The sequence below is a fragment of the Saccopteryx bilineata genome, chromosome 4, assembly GCF_036850765.1.
Source record: "Saccopteryx bilineata isolate mSacBil1 chromosome 4, mSacBil1_pri_phased_curated, whole genome shotgun sequence".
NCBI lineage: Eukaryota > Metazoa > Chordata > Mammalia > Chiroptera > Emballonuridae > Saccopteryx > Saccopteryx bilineata.
The window spans coordinates 286,059,727-286,081,127 of record NC_089493.1 but is presented as its reverse complement, the minus strand read 5'-3'; the positions used below and the strand labels follow the sequence as shown (position 1 = coordinate 286,081,127).

Sequence of the window (21,401 nt, the reverse complement as noted above, 5' to 3'; positions counted from 1 at the left end):
CATGGCTGCAGGATGCAGTGTCCACCTTCTGCGTATCTGTTTTTTATGGTCTCCCTTACTGCAGTCATGCTGTGCCTGGTGCTCACAGCCCCAGGAGATTGAGATCAGGGCTGGAGGAAGCACGTGCAAAGGGCAGGCGAGAAACAATGATAAAAGTCAAGTTCTGTCTGGATATTGGGGAAGCCTGCATCTGACTCATTCGAATCTGAGTGTGGGCCCTCTGGGCTCCCTGCACTAGCTTGTGTCTGGCATGAGGTTTCAGCATTACAGAGCTCATGCTCCCCTTGTGTCCCTCTTTCCTCATGGCTGCGCCTGGTGTACCATCCACTATAGGGATTTCAATACTGATGAAAACAGATTTTGGGAGGAGGAGACTAGGGTGAAAGCCAAAATATTTCTAAAAACCTACCATGTGCCAGGTGCCCTTATGTACATTCTCTCTCTCTTAATCCTAACCAAAACCCTTGAAGTTAGGCAACTCACTTACTCAGAGAAAACCAACATTCAGAATGCCAATTTTGAGCAAAGTACCTATTGAAAATTAAGATGTTGACAACCACACTCCTAAGAATTGAATCTACTTTAACTTTTAGTTGACAAGAACAACATTACAAAGAAGAAGGCTGATGTCTAATGTCTTGGTAGACATGGCAGACATAGGGACAATAACCTGTGGAGTGAGGAGCAGTGCAAAGATCACATTAACTAACAAACCTGCCCAGCAGGATTAGGCAGTCTGGGACATGGCCAGCCCCTTCAAAAAGAACAAACCTCTCAAAAACAACAAATACCACCAATTTGCACTGTTTCAATGCTACTGAATGCCAGACTAATAATAAATTTCTAGGATGAAAATTGACACACACGTTCAGTTTAAACTTACAAAGAGGAAGAGACGTGGCTGCTTCCGCCCTGGCAGTATATTAGAGAACACGAAACATACAAACTTTCTGCACAGTTCTCTTACCAGATGTTTCTTGGGAATGTCTGCCAAGCTCTCCCAAAATTCTAGTAAATTTCAACAATCAATATTTTTCCAATTTGTCATTAACATTGTAGCTTTATAACTAGTTATAGAATTATTCATCCTAATTAATTCTTCATTAGTTATGAAATCTAATCTATAATTCCCATTTTCTATTTCTACATACCCAAAAGAAATCTACTTTGGTCTTTTGGAAAACATGTTCCATTTACTAAGACACAAATTTGATTCAAATTTCCCTTTCTCTTACCCTTTAAAAAAATGCTAAAAAGTAACTATAATAACATCTTACTCATCCTGAACTCAATACCTAGCAACCTCACTTACTCAGAATACAGTTAACCAGAAACTGCACAAAGACCAAATTGTTAGTCCTTTCAATCAAACTACCTCCACAGGGTTAACAAGTTTGATCATGTGTTTGTTTGTTTGTTTTAATAAATTGAAAACCAAGAGCAAAGCTATTACAGGAAAGCATACTAATAGTTACATAAACCAATTGCAAGAGAGCAAGCAAAAAAATATTTTAAAACACAAGTTGTGGAAAAATAATCTCAGTTTATTTAAAATAAAACAAAAATTCCTGTTTTTCCAGGGTAGTTGCTATATCAGTAAAAGCCAAATAACAGGCAATAAAAATGAGTCATCAAGAAAACTGAATTGTATTTGGCATATTTCATTTTTATGAAGGTAAGAAAGGGTCTTATACATTTCAGAAATGTAAAACCAAATGTTTAAGCTGATTCAACCAGGAAAATGTTTGATTGACTAAAAAGGAAATTCCTCACCTCTTCAGAAAACTCAACTATCCAGAAAGACTTACTATAATTGATATTTATATCTAACAACACATCAAATGAGGCTGGTTTCATATTCACCCTTATATTACCCCTAAAGCTATTAAGAAACTGTCTAAGAGAAAGGGAAAGGATCAGAGAATTTAATATTTAACCAACCTTTATCAAGCTTAGAAAAGAAGATAGCTGTTTAAAAATTAACTGAACTGATTATTTGAATTCAATTACAAGTCAGTATTAAATCTCATTTAATCATGTCTTTCAGGAAAACTTCTAAACACTAATGAAAATAAAATGCTAAATTTTAGTCAAGGTATTATTAAATAATAAAGGATCTTCTATCATTGCAATTTATTTTCAAACAATCAGCTTGATTGTTAATTTCAAAAATTGCTTTTTCATCAACTGATGAATAAATAAATAAAATATGGTCAATCTATACAATGAAATATTATGCAACCATAAAAACAAATAAGGTACTGACACATGCTACAATACAATGTAGATGAACCTTGAAAACAGTATGCTGGCCCTGGCTGGTTGGCTCAGCAGTAGAATGTCAGGCAAGCATGTCAAAGTCTCAGGTTTGATTCCTGGCTAGGGCACACAGGAGAAGCGTCCATCTGCTTCTCCACCCTTCCCCCTCTCCTTTCTCTCTCTTTCTCTCTCTGTCTCTCTCTCTTTCTCTCTCTTCCTCTCCCGCAGCCAAGGCTCCATTGGATCAAAGTTGGCCCGGGCTCTGAGGATGACTCCATGGCTTCTGCCTCAGACGCTAGAATGGCTCCTGTTCCAGCCAAGCAACATTCCAGATGGGCTGAGCATCGCACCCTGGTGGGCATGCCAGGTGGATCCCAGCTGGGCGCATGTGGGAGTCTGTCTGTCTGCCTCCCCCTGCTCCCCCCACTTCTCACTAGAAAAAAATACAAAAAAAAGAAAAGAAAACAGTATGCTAAGTGAAAGAAGCCAGTCACAATAGGCTGCATAGTGTGTGATTCCAATTTATATAAAATGTACAGAATAGACAAATCTGTGGAGAAAGATTATTGATTGCCACTAGCTGGGAGGTTTAGGGAGAAATAGGGAGTGAGTGTCAATGAGTATAGGGTTTCTTTTTAGGGTGATAAAAATGTTATAAAATTGATTGTGGTAATGGTTGCATATACCCGTGAATATATTAAAAATCACTGAATATTCTGAATGGGTGAACTGTGTGGTACGTGAATTATATCTCAAAAAAGTTGTTCTTAAAATATAAAAGAGACCTGACCGGGTGGTGGCACAGCAGACAGAGTGTCGGACTGGGACGCAGAGGACCCAGGTTCAAAACCCCAAGGTCGCTGGCTTGAGCACAGGGTTGCTGGCTTGAGCATGGAATCATAGACATGACCCCATGGTCACAGGCTTGAGCCCAAAGTTCGCTGGCTTGAAGCCCAAGGTCACTGGCTTGAGCAAGGGGTCACTCGCTCTGCTATAGCCCCCAAGTCAAGGCACATATGAGAGAGTAATCAATGAACAACTAAGGAGACGCAACAAAGAACTGATGCTTCTTATCTCTCTCCCTTCCTGTCGGTCAGGGCGCATGCGGGAATCTATCTCTCTGCCTTCCTCCTCTCACTGAATAAAAATAATAAAAAATAACTTTTAAAAATATATAAAAGAAAAGCTAAAAATCATCCACTCTACGAATCTCATTCATATTCCTTGTTCAGGGAAGTTCCACATACCATAAGCAATGCTACTAAAAGGAACAGAAACCTTAGTGCAAACTGGAACACCTCCAGGGGAGTATATGGAATTGGTCATTTAATAGTTACTAAATAAAGTAACATCATGGCTAGAGCTATAAAAGCAAACATTTCCATCTGAACTTCAAATGGCAAAGGGACAAGTTAATATCTTAGAATCACCAGCTCTAAAAGTGTTCATAATCACAATTTCTTTCAGGAGCCAGAAAGACCAGCTTTAATTAATTTATTACAGCTGAGAAATTCTATATAAAATATGTGTTAGAGACAAGAAAAACCCTTTGAAATTTTTTGTTTGCATGGTAGTTCTAAAAGTTTTTAACCTTCTGCAGTTACTTACATAATGAGTCAGGCACTATAGTCCTAAGAAAACATATGACTCCAACAGACTGACTCCAACAGACTGTGAATAACAGTTCTCTGAGGGAAGCTACAGTTTCACAAGTTGGGTCTTTGTTCAGGTGAAATTCTTTCTCAGGTGGGATGACACATGTACCCAATGGCAGCACTGTCTTTCAGAACAAAGTAGAGTGATTTTCCTTTTCTACTCTGTTACAACAGCCGTGCAAATCACAGCAAATCTTATATTACTTTCCATGAGCTGCTTTGCTACTCATATGAAAGGATAAGAAACCATTCAAATCTTTTATAAATCCTTTATAATTAAATCCAAGGGTTTCTATTTATCATTGGTGACCTCTAATTTCTAATTACAAGGTCTAAGACACTTTCTAAGTGCACTAATTTTAAGGACTATTAGAGTCATGCTAAATATACAGTAAATATATAGGACCCTGGACATTAAATATATAGTCAGCAGGGGCAAGTGAGTCTTTTATTAATGGAATAATAAGTAAGAATATTATTAATCTAATATTTTCTCTGTCCTACTACTGAAAAACGTGCCAACACAGTAAAATTCATTTCATTGGCAACTAACCTTCCAATCTCTTTCCAAAATAATGTTCTAATAAGAATTAAAGCACATTTTAATGTAATCACTGTTTTCTCCAAGCCATTTCAAATGTTTCTCAATCTTTCCAAATCAAATGGAGTTCCTCTCATGATACCCTGCTTTATACAATAAATGTGATAAAAAATTATATGTAAATTATACTTTAATTCAATCTTATTATTTAAAGGAAGCAAAAATCCCTTGGAAAGTTAAAAATTTCACACATTCCCTGCAAGAGCAGTTCGGTAAATCTGAGTTTCCATATGCTAAATTTAACTAAATGACAATTCATAGTTTAAACAAATGGACAAAGAAAAAAACACATCTTTGTATTAAGAACATGTATTATTTCCCTGGGAAACTCAGCTATTATTAGAGAATGACAGGAAATTTAAGTCACATTTCAGTCAAACTTTACACTTTACAAATATGAGCAAACTAAGAACCAGAGAGATTAAATTATTTTCTCAAAAGTGCTTAACTAATTAGTAAAGAAAACATTTCAGATGAAAACTAATCTACTGAACAAGTTCAATTTTACAAATAATAAGATAATTCTATAAAAGTGCTTTTCTTTCAAATAAAAAAAAAAGTGCTTTTCTTTCAGAATCACTCCCTAACCACCATTCCATCCAGTTCTTAGACAGCTCATTCATAAAACAAAAATTAACATTAATATCATAATCAGTCCTGGCCAGTGGCGTATTACAGAAAATGTGGTCCCACAGCACCAAGGTTGCCACCTTGATCCCAAAGTCCTGCCAGTCGAGCCCTGATCAGGACTCATATGAGAAGCAATCAATGCCTGCACAACCAATGAGTTGATGCTTTTCCCTCTCTCCCTCTCTCTCATCCACCTCCTCATCCCTCCCCCCCATCTCTCCCCAAAAGGAAAACAAAATTAATAAATAAATAACCATAAAAATCATTTTCTCAAAAGGAAAAAACTCATTTATAAAGTTACAGAATACAATGTAATCCACACTTTTAATATTAGCCACTTAATAGGGCAAAACTAACTGAATCAATGTGCAATAGACTTCTACTTAGAATATCAAAGTATTAATGGTATATTGTATTTTTTTTTTCTGAAGTTGGAAACGGGGAGGCAGTCAGACAGACTCCCGCATGCGCCCGACCAGGATCCACTCGGCATGCCCACCAGGGGGCAGTGCTCTGCCCATCTGGGGCATTGCTCTGTTGCAACCAGAGCCATTCTAGCGCCTGAGGCAGAGACCATGGAGCCATCCTCAGCGCCTGGGCCAACATTTTTCTCCGATGGAGCCTTGGCTGCGGGAGGGGAAGAGAGAGACAGAGAGGAAGGAGAGGGGGAGGGGCGGAGAAGCAGATGGGCACTTCTCCTGTATGCCCTGGCCGGGAATCGAACCCGGGACTCCACGCCAGGCTGACGCTCTACCACTGAGCTAACTGGTCAGGGGGTATATTGTATTTTAATATCCATACACAAGAAAATAAATCACATGCATGTGGGTTTTCTTCCTCTCTACAAACTGGATGGTAAAAAACTTAATTTAATATTTCCCAAACAATTCAAATACGAATATCAGCAATTCAGAAGTTGCTTTCATTAGCACATTTTTCTTTGGAAGGAAAAAAAAATGAACAAAATTTAATAGCATTACATAAAAATCCTGGAAATTATGCACAAAGACTATTCAGGAGCTTTGCCAAAAAAAAAAAAGGGTATGCTGGTTCTTCATGTGCATAAATGAAAATCAAGTAAGAATTATAAGGATCTACAGTACTATTTAAGATAAATACACTTCTTGAAATCTCTACTTTAAAAAACTTTAAAATGACTGGCTGAACTAAGCCATTCAAACTATATTTCCTAGGCCCTAACAAACACTGGGATGTTCAGTCCTCTGAGTTTGGGCCCTAACCCACAGCCTTCTCGGCAGCGCCCTGGGAACCCTTGGCCCTGAGGCCATCCACTCTCCCACATCCATGGGCCTATATTTTACATTTCCAAACACTGTGCATTTGCAGCTCTCTCTGTCTCCTTCTCTAGATCCTTTCAAGGACCAACCCGTGACTTCTATTTAATAAACAACTCAATCATTCCTTAGAAAACCATTTGTCTGCTCTCTGCCTCTGGTTTGTTCTATCTAGATCTCTGGGGGTGTGATTTCACTCACAACAGAGTGCCCACATGCAGAACTCAAGTAGTTATAATATTCATTCATTCATTCATCCTACAAATGTTATCAAGCATCCACTGTATGCTACTCTCTGATTCCAATGCTAGGAACACAGCTGTAAATAAAACATGCAAAAATTCCTGCTCTCAAGACACTTTTTACTGCAGTGGAAATAGATTATAAACAAAATAACTAAGTCAAATACACATTATGAAAGATAAGGAGAGTAGCAGAGCAATCATTCCAGGAAGCACTATTCAGAGCAAAATTCCTAAGAAGGAAATTCCTGGTGTTAGGCCTTCTGGAACCTTCCACAGTTGTCCTAGAACAGTGATTCTCAAAGTTTTTGAAGTCGGGGCGCATTTAAAATCCTACAAATAATTGTAGGCGCACAATATACAAATTTCTGAGAAATATGTTATAATAATGAAGTCAAATATTAAAGAAAAAAAATAAAGTCCAAGCGTGTTTTTATGGTAATTAAAATAAATACGACAAAATTAAATTTATTCTGATATTAAAAAACATTTTTATGTTACATTTTTTGAGTTATGCTTTTTAGAATTCGTAAAAAAAAAAGAGGGGTTAAAAAATAAAAAACGAGCCTGACCAGGCGGTGGCACAGTGGATAGATCGTCAAACTGGGATGCCGAGAACCCAGGTTCGAGACCCCGAGGTCGCCAGCTTGAACACGGGCTCATCTGGTTTAAGCAAAAGCTCACCAGCTCGGACCCAAGGTCGCTGGCTCGAGCAAGGGGTTACTCAGTCTGCTGAAGGCCCACAGTCAAGGCATATATGAGAAAGCAATCAATGAACAACTAAGGTGTCGCAATGCACAACAAAAAACTAATGATTGATGCTTCTAATCTCTCTGTTCCTGTCTGTTCCTGTCTGTCTGTCCCTGTCTATTCATCTCTCTGACTCTGTCTCTGTCTCTATAAAATAAAGAAAAAGAAAAAACGACAACAAAGTTATCTTTTTATATTTATAGATTCATACTTAGTAAGATTTAGTAAATTCAGCAGGTCCCGGCGTGAATGTGTTAAGTTTTTTCATTCTTGTGTTTCTGAGAAACATGAGCCTGATGTTTCCTAGCGATTTCTTCAATGTTTGGGCATATATTTGAAAGGCAAACTTTCATTTCCTCATCAATACATTGAAGAATTCCTCTCTTTTTACTCTTAATTGTGTTGAGTGCAGAAAACCCCCACCATACATATCATCTTAACTTTACACCAAGGGATAGAAGAAACTTGCCTCCAGTCTTTCCTGGGAACATGGGGGGTAGTGTAAACAATCCAGCACCACAGCTTAACAGCCTTTTGCAATCTAATCAGGCAAGTGAGGTGGGGGTTGGGCAGATTGCCAGCTTACAGCCAATTCCCCACACCTCTGTCCCCCCAAAATCTAAACTCCAAAAACCCTGTTGGTTTTTTGGTCCCCAACAGGCACATATTTCTCTGGAATACCATAGGGCGCACCTGGGAATCTTCTAGGGCACACCAGTGCACCCTGGCGTGCACTGTGAGAACCACTGTTCTAGAGGATGAGGCTTGCTAGGTTGAGGGTACTCTTAGTCTATAAACAGGTAATATACATTTTGATCTAGAATTTTTTTCATTTTATTGTTCTTTATCCCTAGTTACCAACATTCACAGGTGCTTGTCACTCAACAGGTATTGGTAAAAAGATTTTGTAGAAGAAAATGCTGCATTGCCCTATAACTGTCCATTGTAAGAATGCAAACTAAACCATCCAAAGACTTTAAGAAGCACAAACTGTTTCTTCTGTGGCACTATTCATATAAACATGCACAGACTATTCATTTTCTTTAAAAAAAATATGGGGAAACTTTAGCTCAGTCTCTGAATAAATATATCAAACAGAATTAATGAAATTTTAACACCTATAGTTTCTCAGCTCCTTAAAAACATTACTAAATGAGTAAAAATGCTATCGAAGACTATCAGGCTATACCAAAAGCATTCAAGGGTCAACCTGAAGAGGCTCCCACTGGCCCAAGATGGAACAATTTGATCATAAAAAATAAAAATGAGGCCCTGGCCGGTTGGCTCAGTGGTAGAGCATCGGCCTGGCATGTGGAAGTCCTGGGTTCAATTCCCAGCCAGGGCACACAGGAGAAGCGCCCATCTGTTTCTCCACCCCTCCCCCTCTCCTTCCTCTCTGTCTCTCTCTTCCCCTCCCACAGCCGAGGCTCCACTGAAGCAAAAGATGGCCCGGGAGCTGGGGATGGCTCCATGGCCTCTGCCCCAGGCGCTAGAGTGGCTCTGGTCGCAACAGAGCGAAGCCCCCTGGTGGGCGTGCCGGGTGGATCCCGGTCAGGCGCATGTGGGAGTCTGTCTGACTGCCTCCCTGTTTCCAGCTTCAGAAAAATACAAAAAAAAAAAAAAAATGAGGCCCTGGACAGGTGGCTCAGTGGATACAGCCTCGTCTTGGCACACTGAGGTCAGGAGTTTGATCCCCGGTCAGGGCACATATGAGAAGCAACCAACGAGTTCATAACTAAGTAGAACAAGTTGATGCTTCTCTCTTTCTCTTTCTCTCTCTCTCTCTCTCTCTCCCCTCTCCCCCCCCAACTTCTGCCCTGACCCAGTAGATGTGAAAAGGCTTTTTTTAGAAAATAATATCTGGCCTGACCAGACGGTGGCGCAGTAGATAGAGTGTCAGACTGGGATGCGGAAGACCCAGGTTCGAGACCCCGAGGTTGCCAGTTTGAGCGTGGGCTCATCTGGCTTGAGCAAAAAGCTCGCCAGCTTGGACCCAAGGTCGCTGGCTCAAGCAAGGGGTTACTTGGTCCGCTGAAGGCCTGCAGTCAAGGCACATATGAGAAAGCAATCAATGAACAACTAAGGTGTCACAACGAAAAACTGATAATTGATGCTTCTCATCTCTCTCTGTTCCTGTCTGTCCCTATCTATTCCTCTCTCTGACTCTCTCTCTGTCCCTGTAAAAAAAAAAGAAAAAAAGAAAAAAAAGAAAAGAGAATAATATCTGTAATGATATCTGAAATATACCAAAAAGCTAAAATCCAAAAGTTTATACTGAGTCCTGAAACAAGTCACTGGTCACCTTAAGAGGATATTTAGAAGCCGACTCAGCCTGACAACTGGTATATAAAGGGAAAAAAACCAGCAAGTAAAATATAAACTTCTAAACATACAGTTCCCATGATCCTAAGATTTCACAATGGTTGAGATTACAATGTGCATGAAAACACTCTGAACTGAGAAGAGCTAAACAAAGGGATAGTTGTTTCTGCTGTTGCTGCTAAGAAAATTGTCCCTACTTTCAATAACACTAGCTCATGAATCTAATCTCAAGAGTGATCATGTGCCAAATACTTTTCTAAGTACTTAATATCATTTTCTCCTTTAATCCTTACAACAATTCTATGCAGTGGGAAATAGTATTTTCTAATACAGTCCTTTGGGTTTAAACATGGTAGCTGCCCCTTATCCTAAGGAAATACCTAAAATAGTACTGAACCTTATATACAGTTGACCCTTGAACAACACAGGTTGTTCACTTATATGCTGATTTTTTTCAATTAATCCTTGAAGTTCAAACCCACGTTCAATGGTCAATTTTACAGTTGGGAATCCACATAAGCAGAAAGCCAACTCTATTCACAAATTTCCGACTAAAAGAGAAGTCAGTGCCCCTAACCCCCAAGTTGTTCAAGGGTCAACTATATATAAGTCCTTACTTAAAGTCATGGATAGGTTCTGGGACTTTAGGCAAAATGACATATGTTGAAATCAATTTTACCATAGGCTAATTGATATAAACAAGTTAAGTTCCTATGGCATAAAAGACAAACAAAATTATATTACTCACCCTTATCAGCTGGCTCAGTGGATCGAGCGTTGGCCCAGCGTAATGACATCCCAGGTTCGATTCCCAGTCAGGGCACACAAAAGAAGCAACCTCTGCTTCTCCTCCCCTCCCCCACCCCTCCCTCTTTCCCTCCTGCAGCCAGAGGCTCCATTGGTTTGAGCTTAGGCAGGGGCACTGAGGATAGCTCAGATGGTTCAAGTGTCAGCCTCAGGCACTAAAAATAGCTCGATTTGAGCATGAGACCCCAGACAGGGGTTGCCAGGTGGATCCCAGTTGGGGCACATACTGGACTCTGTCTCACTATCTCCCTTCCTCTCACTTAAAAATAAATGACATAGCTTGAGGACCTGCCATACTATATGGTTTTTTTCCTACACATCTTAAACCTATGATAAAGTTTAGTTTATAAATCAGACACAGTAAGAGATTAAGAGCTAATAATAAAATAGAACTATTACAACAATATACTGTAATAAAAAATTATGTGAATAGTTTGGAAGCCATAATTAAGTAAAATGAAAGTTCCTTGAACACAAGCACTGTGATACGGTGATAGTTGATCTGATAACTGAGACAGCTACTAAGTGACTAACAGGTGGGTAGTTATATAGCATGACTACACTGGACAAAGGGATGATTCACACCCCAAGTGGGATGCAGTGGGATGGTGTTAGATTTCATCACACTGCTCAGAACAGTGCACAATTTAAAACTTATGAATTGTTTATTTCTGTAATTTTTCATTTCCCATTTAATATTTTTGAACTATAGTTGACCATAGATAACTGAAACTGTGGAAAGCAAAATCATGGACAATGGGGACTACTGTACTGGCTCTATCACTTAGCAGCTTTCTTGCTGTGTGACCATCCCAAATTACTTAACCTCTCTGTGCTTCAGTTCTCTAGTATATAAAATGGAGATAAGTGTCCTTACCTCTCAGCCCTATTTGTAATACGATAAGTAACTCTAGTGCATATTTGTTTAGGTGATTATTTGATTAATGCTACTTTCCCTTCTAGGCCGAGTGCTCCAAGAGGCCAGAGGTTCTATCTCCAGAACCCAGTCCAAACCTAGCAAATAGTAGAAACTCATTTGATATTTGTTGAATAAATAAATGAATTTACAATAGAATACGGTAGAGCTGAGTAACTGCTCTAGTTCAAAACTCAGCCAGTATCTCCACAATTTGAAAGTTGAAGATTTCCCCATAATTTCTTAACTATCAAGGGGGCCACATCATTTAAGTACCTCTAAGCCCCGGGGACCAAAACCAGCCCAAGAACAATACTGCCTGAACTCCCTGGGGTTTTCAGTAAAGAAGCTGCCAGACTTGGCAGCTACAGTTTATCCAGGGCAGGCTATCAATGTTTTGTATTTTGGACATTTGCCCTTTTTAATTCAAGAAACTGACACAATCACAGTCCCTGGTGTGTTCTGAGTTTCAATCCCAAAGTATACCAAATACAGCGTAGGAAAAAAGAAACACCCTTGAGCACAGTTCAAAATGTGAGTCACCAGCTAGAAGAGTTGATTATTATTTATTGAAAAGGTGTTGTGATCAAGTCACTATGCTAATAAGTGCTTTACTTGAATCGTCACCTCATTTGATTCTCCCAGTAACCCTCTGACAGAGGCACTCTCATTCCTATAAACTGGAGAGTCCCTACTTAGTTTGTCCGAGGTTCCACAGCTCAGAAATCACAGAACTCAGAATTAAATCCAAATGTATCAGAAACCAAACGCCATGCACCAAACCACTAAACTATATTGCCAAGGGTAAGCCCAGCAAAAATCAATTAAAAGAACAAAGTTGATAGTTGTCATCATGAACCCTAAACACCAGCAAAAAGATTTGACGGAATCACAAAAAATACTTTTGAGAAAAAGTAAGTGTATGAACTAAAGTCACTTACTATTTCCACAATAAATGTAACATGTCTATCATAATTTCAGTTTGAGTTCTTTCATCTACATGAGAATGTGTGTGGGTAGCAGTTCTCCAGATATGGTCTGCAGATCCTTAGGGGTCCCTGAGACCTCTGCATGGCATCTGTAAGGTCAAAACTTTTTCCATAATAATGCTAAGATATTATTTGCCTTTTGCAGTGTTGACATTGGCATTGACAGTACAAAAGTAAATTGTGGGTAAACTACTGGCTGCTGAATCAAAGCAGTGGCACCAAAATGTACTAGCCATCGACGTGTTCTTTACCACCACACATTCACGGAAGAAAAAAAGTCAGTTTCATTTAAGAATGTTCTTTGAGGAAGCAAGAAGAATAAACAGTAATGTTAAATCTCAACCTTGAGTGCATATCTTTTTTTTAAAGATTTTATTTATTGGTTTTACAGAGGAGGGGGAAGTGAGAAGTATCAATGCATAGTTGCTTCACTTTAGTTGTTCATTTTATTTGTGTATGTGTGCCTTGACCAGACAAGCCCAGGGTTTTGAACTGATGACCTAAGCATTCCAGGTTGACTTTTTATCCACTGTGCCACCACAGGCCAGGCTGGAGTGCATATCTTTTTAATATTCTATACGACAAAAGGAAACGTACTAGCAGCACCCCCATTGCACACCAAAGTACAATCATTGTCAAGAAACGCATCTATGCAGCTATTTGGGTTGTAAGCGGAACTAGCTGCTTTTCTGATGGAATATCATTTATACTTGACCTACAGACAAACTACAGTCATTTAGTCTTGAGTATTTGGCCAACTGTTCCTGAAAAATGAAAGCAATGAGTCTGCCACTTCAAGGAAAACAACTAACAGTATTTGTTGCCAATGATAACAATCAAACTTTCAAGTAAAAACTAGAATTCTGGAACACTCTTATCTACCATGTGAAGTTGACATCTTCCCAATATTAAAGACTTTGCTTACGTCAACATGTGAAAGATCTGTATAACTCAAAACACCAATATTTTCCAAATGACCAATGCATGATGTTACAAAGTCACACCTGGGTAAAGATTCATTCAAAAACCAACCGGGTTTTGGCCCTGGCCAGTTAGCTCAGTGGTAGAGCGTCAGCCTGGCATGCGGAAGTCCCAGGTTCGATTCCCGGCCAGGGCACACAGGAGAGGCGCCCAACTGCTTCTCCACCCCTCCCCCTCTCCTTCCTCTCTGTCTCTCTCTTCCCCTCCCGCAGCCAGGCTCCATTGCAGCAAAGATGGCCCGGGCGCTGGGGATGGCTCCTTGGCCTCTGCCCCAGGCGCTGGAGTGGCTCTGGTCGCAACAGAGTGACGCCCCGGAGGGGCAGAGCATCGCCCCCTAGTGGGCAGAGCATCGTCCCCTGGTAGGCATGCCAGGTGGATCCCGGTCAGGCGCATGCGGGAGTCTGTCTAACTGTCTCTCCTCGTTTCCAGCTTCAGAAAAATACAAAAAAAAAAAAAAAAAAACCAACCGGGTTTTAATAGCATACAAAGAAACTGATTAATAGGATTTCAGATTCACATTGCAAGTAACCCTTAAAAAACTACCCCTTGTTTGTTGGGTATTAGTTCAGTTTCAAAAAATAATATCCACAATTATCTAAAAAGGCAATTAAGACACTCCTCCATTTTCCAACTACCTCCACATCAAAGTAAAGCCAAATTTTCTACACGTTCTTCAACATTCTGCAACAATGCCAAAAGCAGATAAAATCTAGCTGAGCTTGACCAGGTGGTGGCACAGTGGAAAGAGCATCGACCTAAGTTCAAAACCCAGAAGTCACTGGCTTGAGTGCAGGCTCACCAGCTTGAGTGTAGGATCATAGAGATGACCCCATGGTTGCTGGCTTGAAACCCAAGGTCATTGGCTTGAGCAAGGGATCACTGGCTCAGCTGGAGCCTCCCAGTCAAGGCACATATGAGAAAGCAATCAATGAACAACTAAGGTGCTGCAACTATGAGTTGATGCTTCTCATCATTCTCCCTTCCTATGTCTGTTTCATCTGTCTGATTCTCTCTTCTCTTTCTCTCTCTCTAATACACACAGAAAAGAAAATCTAGCTGATAGACTTTAAAATTTTTTATTGTTTTTATAAAGAGAGAGAAACATCGACTTGTTGTTTCACTCATTTATGCATTCATTGGTTGATTCTTTTATGTGCCTTGACCAGGGATCGAATCTACAACTTTGGTACATCAGGACAATATTCCAACCAAATGAGCTACCAGCCAGGCTAAATGATAAAATGGCTGAAATGATCATTTTTATGTGTATTTTATAATTTTTTAAAAATCCAGTCTTCAATTAATTCAGACATTAAAGAGATTTGCAGAAATGTAAAATAATGCCACTCTTCTCACCAAATTCCTTTGTTTATGAAAACATTTTAATGTTGTTATTTTTATAAAAATGCTATTTATATTAACATGCAATGGATACAATGGGCTTATTATTTTGAAATGAATCAAGGAAAGATTTCTGAAACTTCTCAGTTTGTCTCAATTTTTCATAAGGTAAATATCAATAAAGAACTTATATAAACACAAGTTCTTTAGCTTTCATAATAATTTTTTGAAGTATAAAGGGGTCCTGAAAACCAAAAAGTTTGAGAACCACTGGCTTGTGGGGAAAGGCTTATAAGCTGGTCAGGACTTTCCTGATCATCCCAGTCCCAGAATTCCAACACCTTCTTAAATCTGTCCCTGTCCCAGCTTCCATTCTCTGGTTCTGTTTTGCCAGCATCACCATCAGCTTTGGGGAGAAGGGAGCTTGACCTTCCAGCCTATTCCAAGGGAATAAGCCCCTCTTACCACAGCAGAGCAAGATATGCAGTTCTCTTCTTGTTTTCAAAAACTCTCACCTCTTCTATAAAATCATGTTCATGGTTCTGGGTGGCTGGAGCCAATCACAGCTGTCCTCCGAGACAACACCAAATTTTTATTGGATAATGTGTAAGGTACATGGGTCGTTGTATGGCTCTCATGGAATTACATTTTAAAATATGTGGCATTCATGGCTCTCTCAACCAAAAAGGTTCTCAACCCCTGCCCTAGCCTCTCCCAGTCATCTGTTTAAATCTGACTCTGAATCCTATCATGTGATCTTACTACTCTCATATCTGTCTCATCATCTCCATCACCACTGCTGTTACCTTGGTTCAGGCTACCATCAATCCTGCCTGGGGTTTACTGAAACAGCTCACTAATTTTCAGCGTTACATCCTTCCAACACAGTCCCTAGAACTGAGTGAGCCTTCTAAAATTGAAATCAGATCACCTAAGCCTATCAGCAGCTCCCCATTACCTACAGGATTGAATCCAAACTCTTCATGTGTGACCCACAACCATCCTTGCCCTAATGAACTATTTATAATTGCCCAAACCACCCCGAAACACAACCCCAAGCCTTTGTCCACACTATTCCCACTGCACCAAATGTTCTGCTTCCATCTAACTGGAGAGCCACTGCTTGGTGTCAAGATCCACCGCAAGTACATGCACCTCTCTAAAGTGTTCCTCACTCTACATACTCTATGACATCTAATACCTATGAGCTCACGGAGGTGCGGAGCTGTCATGACTCCACCTGTGCATCCTCCCTGCCAGTCATGTTGTAAGAGCACAATAAAGATTTTCAAGGATGAGTGAATGTGCATAAATAATGAAAGTCCACCCTTACACAAAGCCTATTCAGATAAATTAGAGGAGTAGCTTCCTTTCATGCACCAGGCTTGTTCTGGAATCCCCAATTTACCCATGTTCATTTCTACAGAGCCCTCTACTGGGTATTTTTAACCCCATCATCAGAAAAAGAGATGAGAAAGAAAGGCTAATAACCAACATTATATAGAGAAAATATCTACCACAAACCCAAAGACAGCTAAAAGAAAACTTACTTATATAATCTTAACCCCATTATGTAAAAGGGTTTTCTATATACCATGTGATAATCTCAATTTAGGAGATTTGTATAATGTCTGGAGAATCAAACTGTGCAATTTCAAAAAGGGGCAGGAAGTTGTGTAGACATCCTCTATTAGTGGAGTCCTGTCCACAAAGGTTTTCAAAACAAGCTGAATACAGCAAAATCATAGTCTTGGGGAAACAGTTAAAAGAGGGAATACTATATAAAGAAATCACTGTCTATCTCTACCTTCCATCCGGTACTAAAACTTTTCCTCATACACAGTGTACACAATTTAGAGAAAAAGTGAATTTACCAAACATATGCTATTTGAGGTTTAAAAAAAATCAACAAACCCATTCTAGTATTTTTGCCTGCATCTTTAGACCCTTGATCTGAAAATAATATTATACGTAAATTGCCCTGGTCAGATATAGCTCGGTTGGTTAGTGCATTGTTCGGAAGCACAGAGGTTGCAGGTTTGATCCTGGTCAGGGCACATATAGGAACAGATTGATGTTCCTATCTATCCCTCTCTCTCCCTTCCTCTCTCTATAATCAATAAAATAAACATTTTTTTAAAAGAAAATAAAATTACCCATAAATTAACAAATCATGATTATGGCCAAAAAGTCAAAGACTCAACAATTCCAGGCATACTTTTACATCTACTTTTATTTTTGATATCCAAGTAATACCCTGTTCAAAGTATTATTTGTTTAAAGTATACGACTTACAGAATTGTTATCATTGCTATACTTAATGTAGTACAGCACAGCTCCATTCTCTAGAATCTGTCCCACTATCCCTGACGACAGGGACACTCGAACCCTAAAGATGCCAAAATGTCTAGCGGGAATTACACCTGCTCTCCACTCCACTGGCACCTTCAGAGTTGCAAGCAAGAGCCACTCTCCTACAGGGAAACACACTTATCACAGCAGAATCCCTCAAGTGAACTGCAAATTGTAGTTTCTGACCTCATCAATGTGGCATTTAAAACTGTCTAGTTAGAGGTAATTATCAGATGAAAATGTTTTCATACTCCATCCATATTATTCAACCACTAGCATTTAATACAATAAAGAAAAATCAGGAGACTAAAGCACCCTCACCAGATGACCAGTAAGTAAGTGCCATGGAGAACTCCAATCACAAGCACAGAAAGAAAATATCAATTGAGCATATAAGATTGTGTCAAGACTGACAATCTAGTCAGGCCCTCAAACTCAACCATGTCCTGGCTCTGATTTACACAATTACTTCTCCCTTCTCTGATTTGAGCTGTTACTTCTGAAGATTCCCTTTCCTGGGGCTTTTCACTGCGTAATTATGCAATATGTGGGCACCATAAAACACACAATACAGCTTCATAAATTTGGGCTTTTAAAAATCAGTGTGACTTTCTCTACATATTTCCTAAAAAGACATTCCCTTCAATCTGGTAGATTTTAGAAAAACATAAGGACTGTTTTTTAAAAAGTGTTAGTTATGTAGGATCCTTACTTTTGGTCTCACTTACTTAAACGTCACTCTCTAGACCTCAAATATCTTTGTCCTGTATGAAAATAAGAAAAATAAGAGGCCCACTGAAAACATCAAGAATAGCAGTAAGGAGCTTAGGACTGGAACAAGGGACCAGATACTAATCTGAAAGGCTAGGAGAAGGGGGTCTAAACACTGCTCTGGGTACACTGCTCACTTTCAAATCACCTGACTTGAGAAGTTCAACATTCTAAAATACTGAATTCTGTATGAAAATACTAATACTATGATAAGAAAGCATCGTTATATAAATTTGGAAGCTGAAAACACAAACATTTTTCTAAAAGACGTAGGCAAAGGCAGTATGCACTTAAGGGTATAAGATTCCATCTAATTCTCAGAGTCCTACAGGGCTGAGCCGACTTCCTTGTTCCAGCAAAGGGAGGCCTAGACAGGAGAAAGGTGTTATTCTTTACACTGTTGGAAAAGTGCACAGAAAAGTATTCTGATGGGAGTTTAAGGCAACCAAATGAAATGCAAAGGTAACTTCTTAAAGTGCTTCAAAGTTCTGACTGCAGGGCTTGGGTACCCCGACATTCATCGGACCTGCACCCCGAATTTCAGAAGCATTAACAGCCAACTGGCAAGGAGGTGCATTTTCAAAGTTTTCCTTCCTTCTAAAGGTCTCAGCTAGGTCAGCAATGCCACAGTGTGAACACATTTGTGATATTTGACGCATTGGAGAAAAAGTCCCACTGGCCCTGAGATGTCCCCACAATAAGCTATCCTGAGACAACAACTGATTGGCCTCCAGATACTGACGCTGGAAAGAGATTGTTTTGTTTTTCAACACAAACAGGCTAGGGGAGGGAGATGACTAGGCAAAGAAATGCACGTACCTTTCAACTGGTCAACAACGCTCTGGCCCAGGCGTTCAGTAACTCTCCCATCCTCCATTTCGTACCGATCATCTAGGTATTTTGCAGTGGCCTCGGAAATGTGAACCTTGCCAGCCACTCCCAGCTGCTCCATGAGATTGGCCAAGTTCACATCATTGGACCACACGTCGAATTTAAACCTCCTCATACCCAAAATGCCACACAAGACAGTCCCCGTGTGAACCCCAACACGCATGTTCACCATCTCCTTCTTCTCCTGGCAGAAGTGCTCAATGGCTCTTATCATGCCCAAGCCCATTTCAATGCAGCAGTAGGCATGGTCGGCCCGGGGCTCGGGGCACCCTGCTACACAGTAGTAGCAGTCTCCCAGGGTGCTGATTTTCTCACACTTGGTCTCTTCACACAACCGGTCGAAGCGACCAAACAGATCATTGAGAAGACCCACTAGGGCATGAGCAGATTTGTTGGCACTCATCTTGGTGAAGCCCACAATGTCTGCAAATAAAATACTGACCTCTTCAATCTGCTGCATCTTAAATGGGCGGAATGCTATCGGGGCTTTCTGTATCGAAGACTTTTTTTTCCTGTTCTTTGGGCTGGAGGTGGCATGCCTTTTCACAGAATTCTCGCTCTCCTCATCCCCCTGTTTCATCAAGTCATCAGCTATGATTCTTGGCATCACAGAATGAATCATCCTCTCTTTCAGGGCTTTTTCCACTTCCAGATCCTTCCCGTGCATAATTGACTGCCCCACCTTGAGAAAGGTGCTCCTGGATCTCACCTGGGACATAATGAATAGGTGGATCCCAATGGCGTGAACGCAAACATGCAGCAGGGCTCTGCTCAGCAGCTCCCAGTGCAGGGGCCCTGGTCCAGGTGAGGGGAAGCAGTCATCATCTCGGAAATGATAGCCAAAGGTCTCAAAGAGAACAGAATAGGTCACTCCCAAAAACAAGCTCAAGTACAGAGGTAAGTGCATGACGGTGTAGAGCAAAAAGAGCACTTCGATGCACATGGAAAAGCTCCCCACTTGAGATAAGCACGTGTCTGTGGGCTTAGCTGCGGGAGTATGATTGGAGCTGTCAACACGTCCTGAGAGAGGCGTCAGAACCTGAAACTGGGCAGCCAGGGTCAGGGTGAACACCAGGAGGGTGAACACCAGCGAGGTCCACACGTAATGTCGGGCATACAGCTTGGTGAAGGTAAACAGGAAAAATCCCACACACACCACGAGGAAGCACAGAGCAGGAGCTGCCATGACAATCAGTTTGGACCTCATGTGCACCCCAAAATAAATGCTCCAGAGCAAACAGGCGAAACCAATGTAGAAGAGCGCGTACCGGAAGCGACGTTGGGTCTGCGGAAAGCAGCGCTCTAAGCAAGCCTCCTCCAGGTTCACCGAGTCGAACTTGGGGTCCCACCACCGGCTGGAGGCCCTCTCGAACAGCTGGGGCAGCTTCTTCTGCCTGCGCAGGCGGCCTCCGGCGCCCACTCTCCGGGGTACGCCCCCTGAGTCCCCGGAACTGCTACAGCTGGAGGAGATGCTGTACTTGCAGTGTTTGGGGTGGTTGTTGGACGACAGCTGCTTGGGGTTGATTTTGACCCTCACGCTGTTGCTGTCTCCGCTGGAGTCACAGCTCACCTCGGTGCTGTGGTGCTGCAGCAGCTGCTGGTGGGGCGGGGAAGCCATGTTGCCGCGCGCTCGGAGCCACCCCCGGCTGGGGTCACCACCACCTGTCACCGAGACAAGAGTTAGGCTGGTGTTTATTCCCACCCACGTACACGCACCCGAAGGCCATGAGCTATGTCCATTTTCTAAGCGGCAGCCCCGGCGGTCTGCTTGCAAAGGCACCCTACGGTCGCAAAACTGCGGTACTGTCTCATCAGCGCTCCCACCGTCCCGCCTCCGGACCGACCCCAGCCACCCGGGACGGGGAGGGAGCGCCTCGGGTCCGCGCGGCGGCGGCCACCGAGCCCGCGGCGCCGCCCGAGCCGCGGCGCGATCCCCCGCGCACACTCGCCTGCTGCGCCGGCCGCCGCCGTGGAGCGGAGTCCGGCCCCGAGCACTCTCACGCCGCCGGCCGCCCTGGCAGACGCGGCTCTCCCGGCGGCGGCGGGCCCCTCATGCTGCGCAGAGCGCGGCGCCTCCACTGCGTCAGGCCTCCGGCCGGACCCCGCCGTCCCGCCCCGCGCTCTGCGGCCCCGGGGGAGGCGGGCGGCGAGTTTGCAAAGCCTGCGGCGCTGCGGCCGCCCCCGTCGGCGCGATCCGTCTCGAGGGGCCTGCTCCCAGCCCCGCCCGCCCGCTCCCGGTCGCCGGGGCTGACCCAACGGGCGGGGATGCCCAGGGCCCGGGAGCCGCCCGGCACCGAGGGCAGGGCGCGGGCCCCTCAGCCGGCGGCCCGTACGCGGCACTGCCGCAGAGTCCGCTCCCGCGACGCCGGCTCGGCACGGCCGCCCGGGGCAGCCTCCCAAGCTAGAGATGCGGCCGTGGCGGCGGCCACCGCCGAGCCCCAGGGTGCCGCTGCCTCATGTCGGAAGAGCCGCCGCCACCACTACCATCTCCGGCCCCCTCCCCCTCCCGCTGTCACTGACAGACTCGCGCCCGCGCCGCCCCTCGCCCCGCCGCAGCGCGCACGCGCGGCCCGCGCACTCCGCTGCCGCCAGCCTCGAA

General features: G+C 42.4%; 1 protein-coding gene across 1 annotated transcript in view; it reads right to left on the bottom strand.

Moving 5' to 3' along the window:
- Positions 1-20,972, bottom strand: part of ADCY9 (adenylate cyclase 9) — a 161,089-nt gene extending 140,117 nt beyond the window's left edge. Inside the window, exons 1-2 of the mRNA XM_066275077.1 lie at positions 20,752-20,972; positions 18,731-20,464 (exon numbers count right to left, since the gene is read on the bottom strand). Coding sequence (XP_066131174.1) covers positions 18,731-20,420 — 1,690 coding nt within the window. The 5' untranslated portion in view covers positions 20,421-20,464; positions 20,752-20,972. The remainder of the gene's footprint in view (positions 1-18,730; positions 20,465-20,751) is intronic.
- Positions 20,973-21,401: the final 429 nt, after the last annotated feature.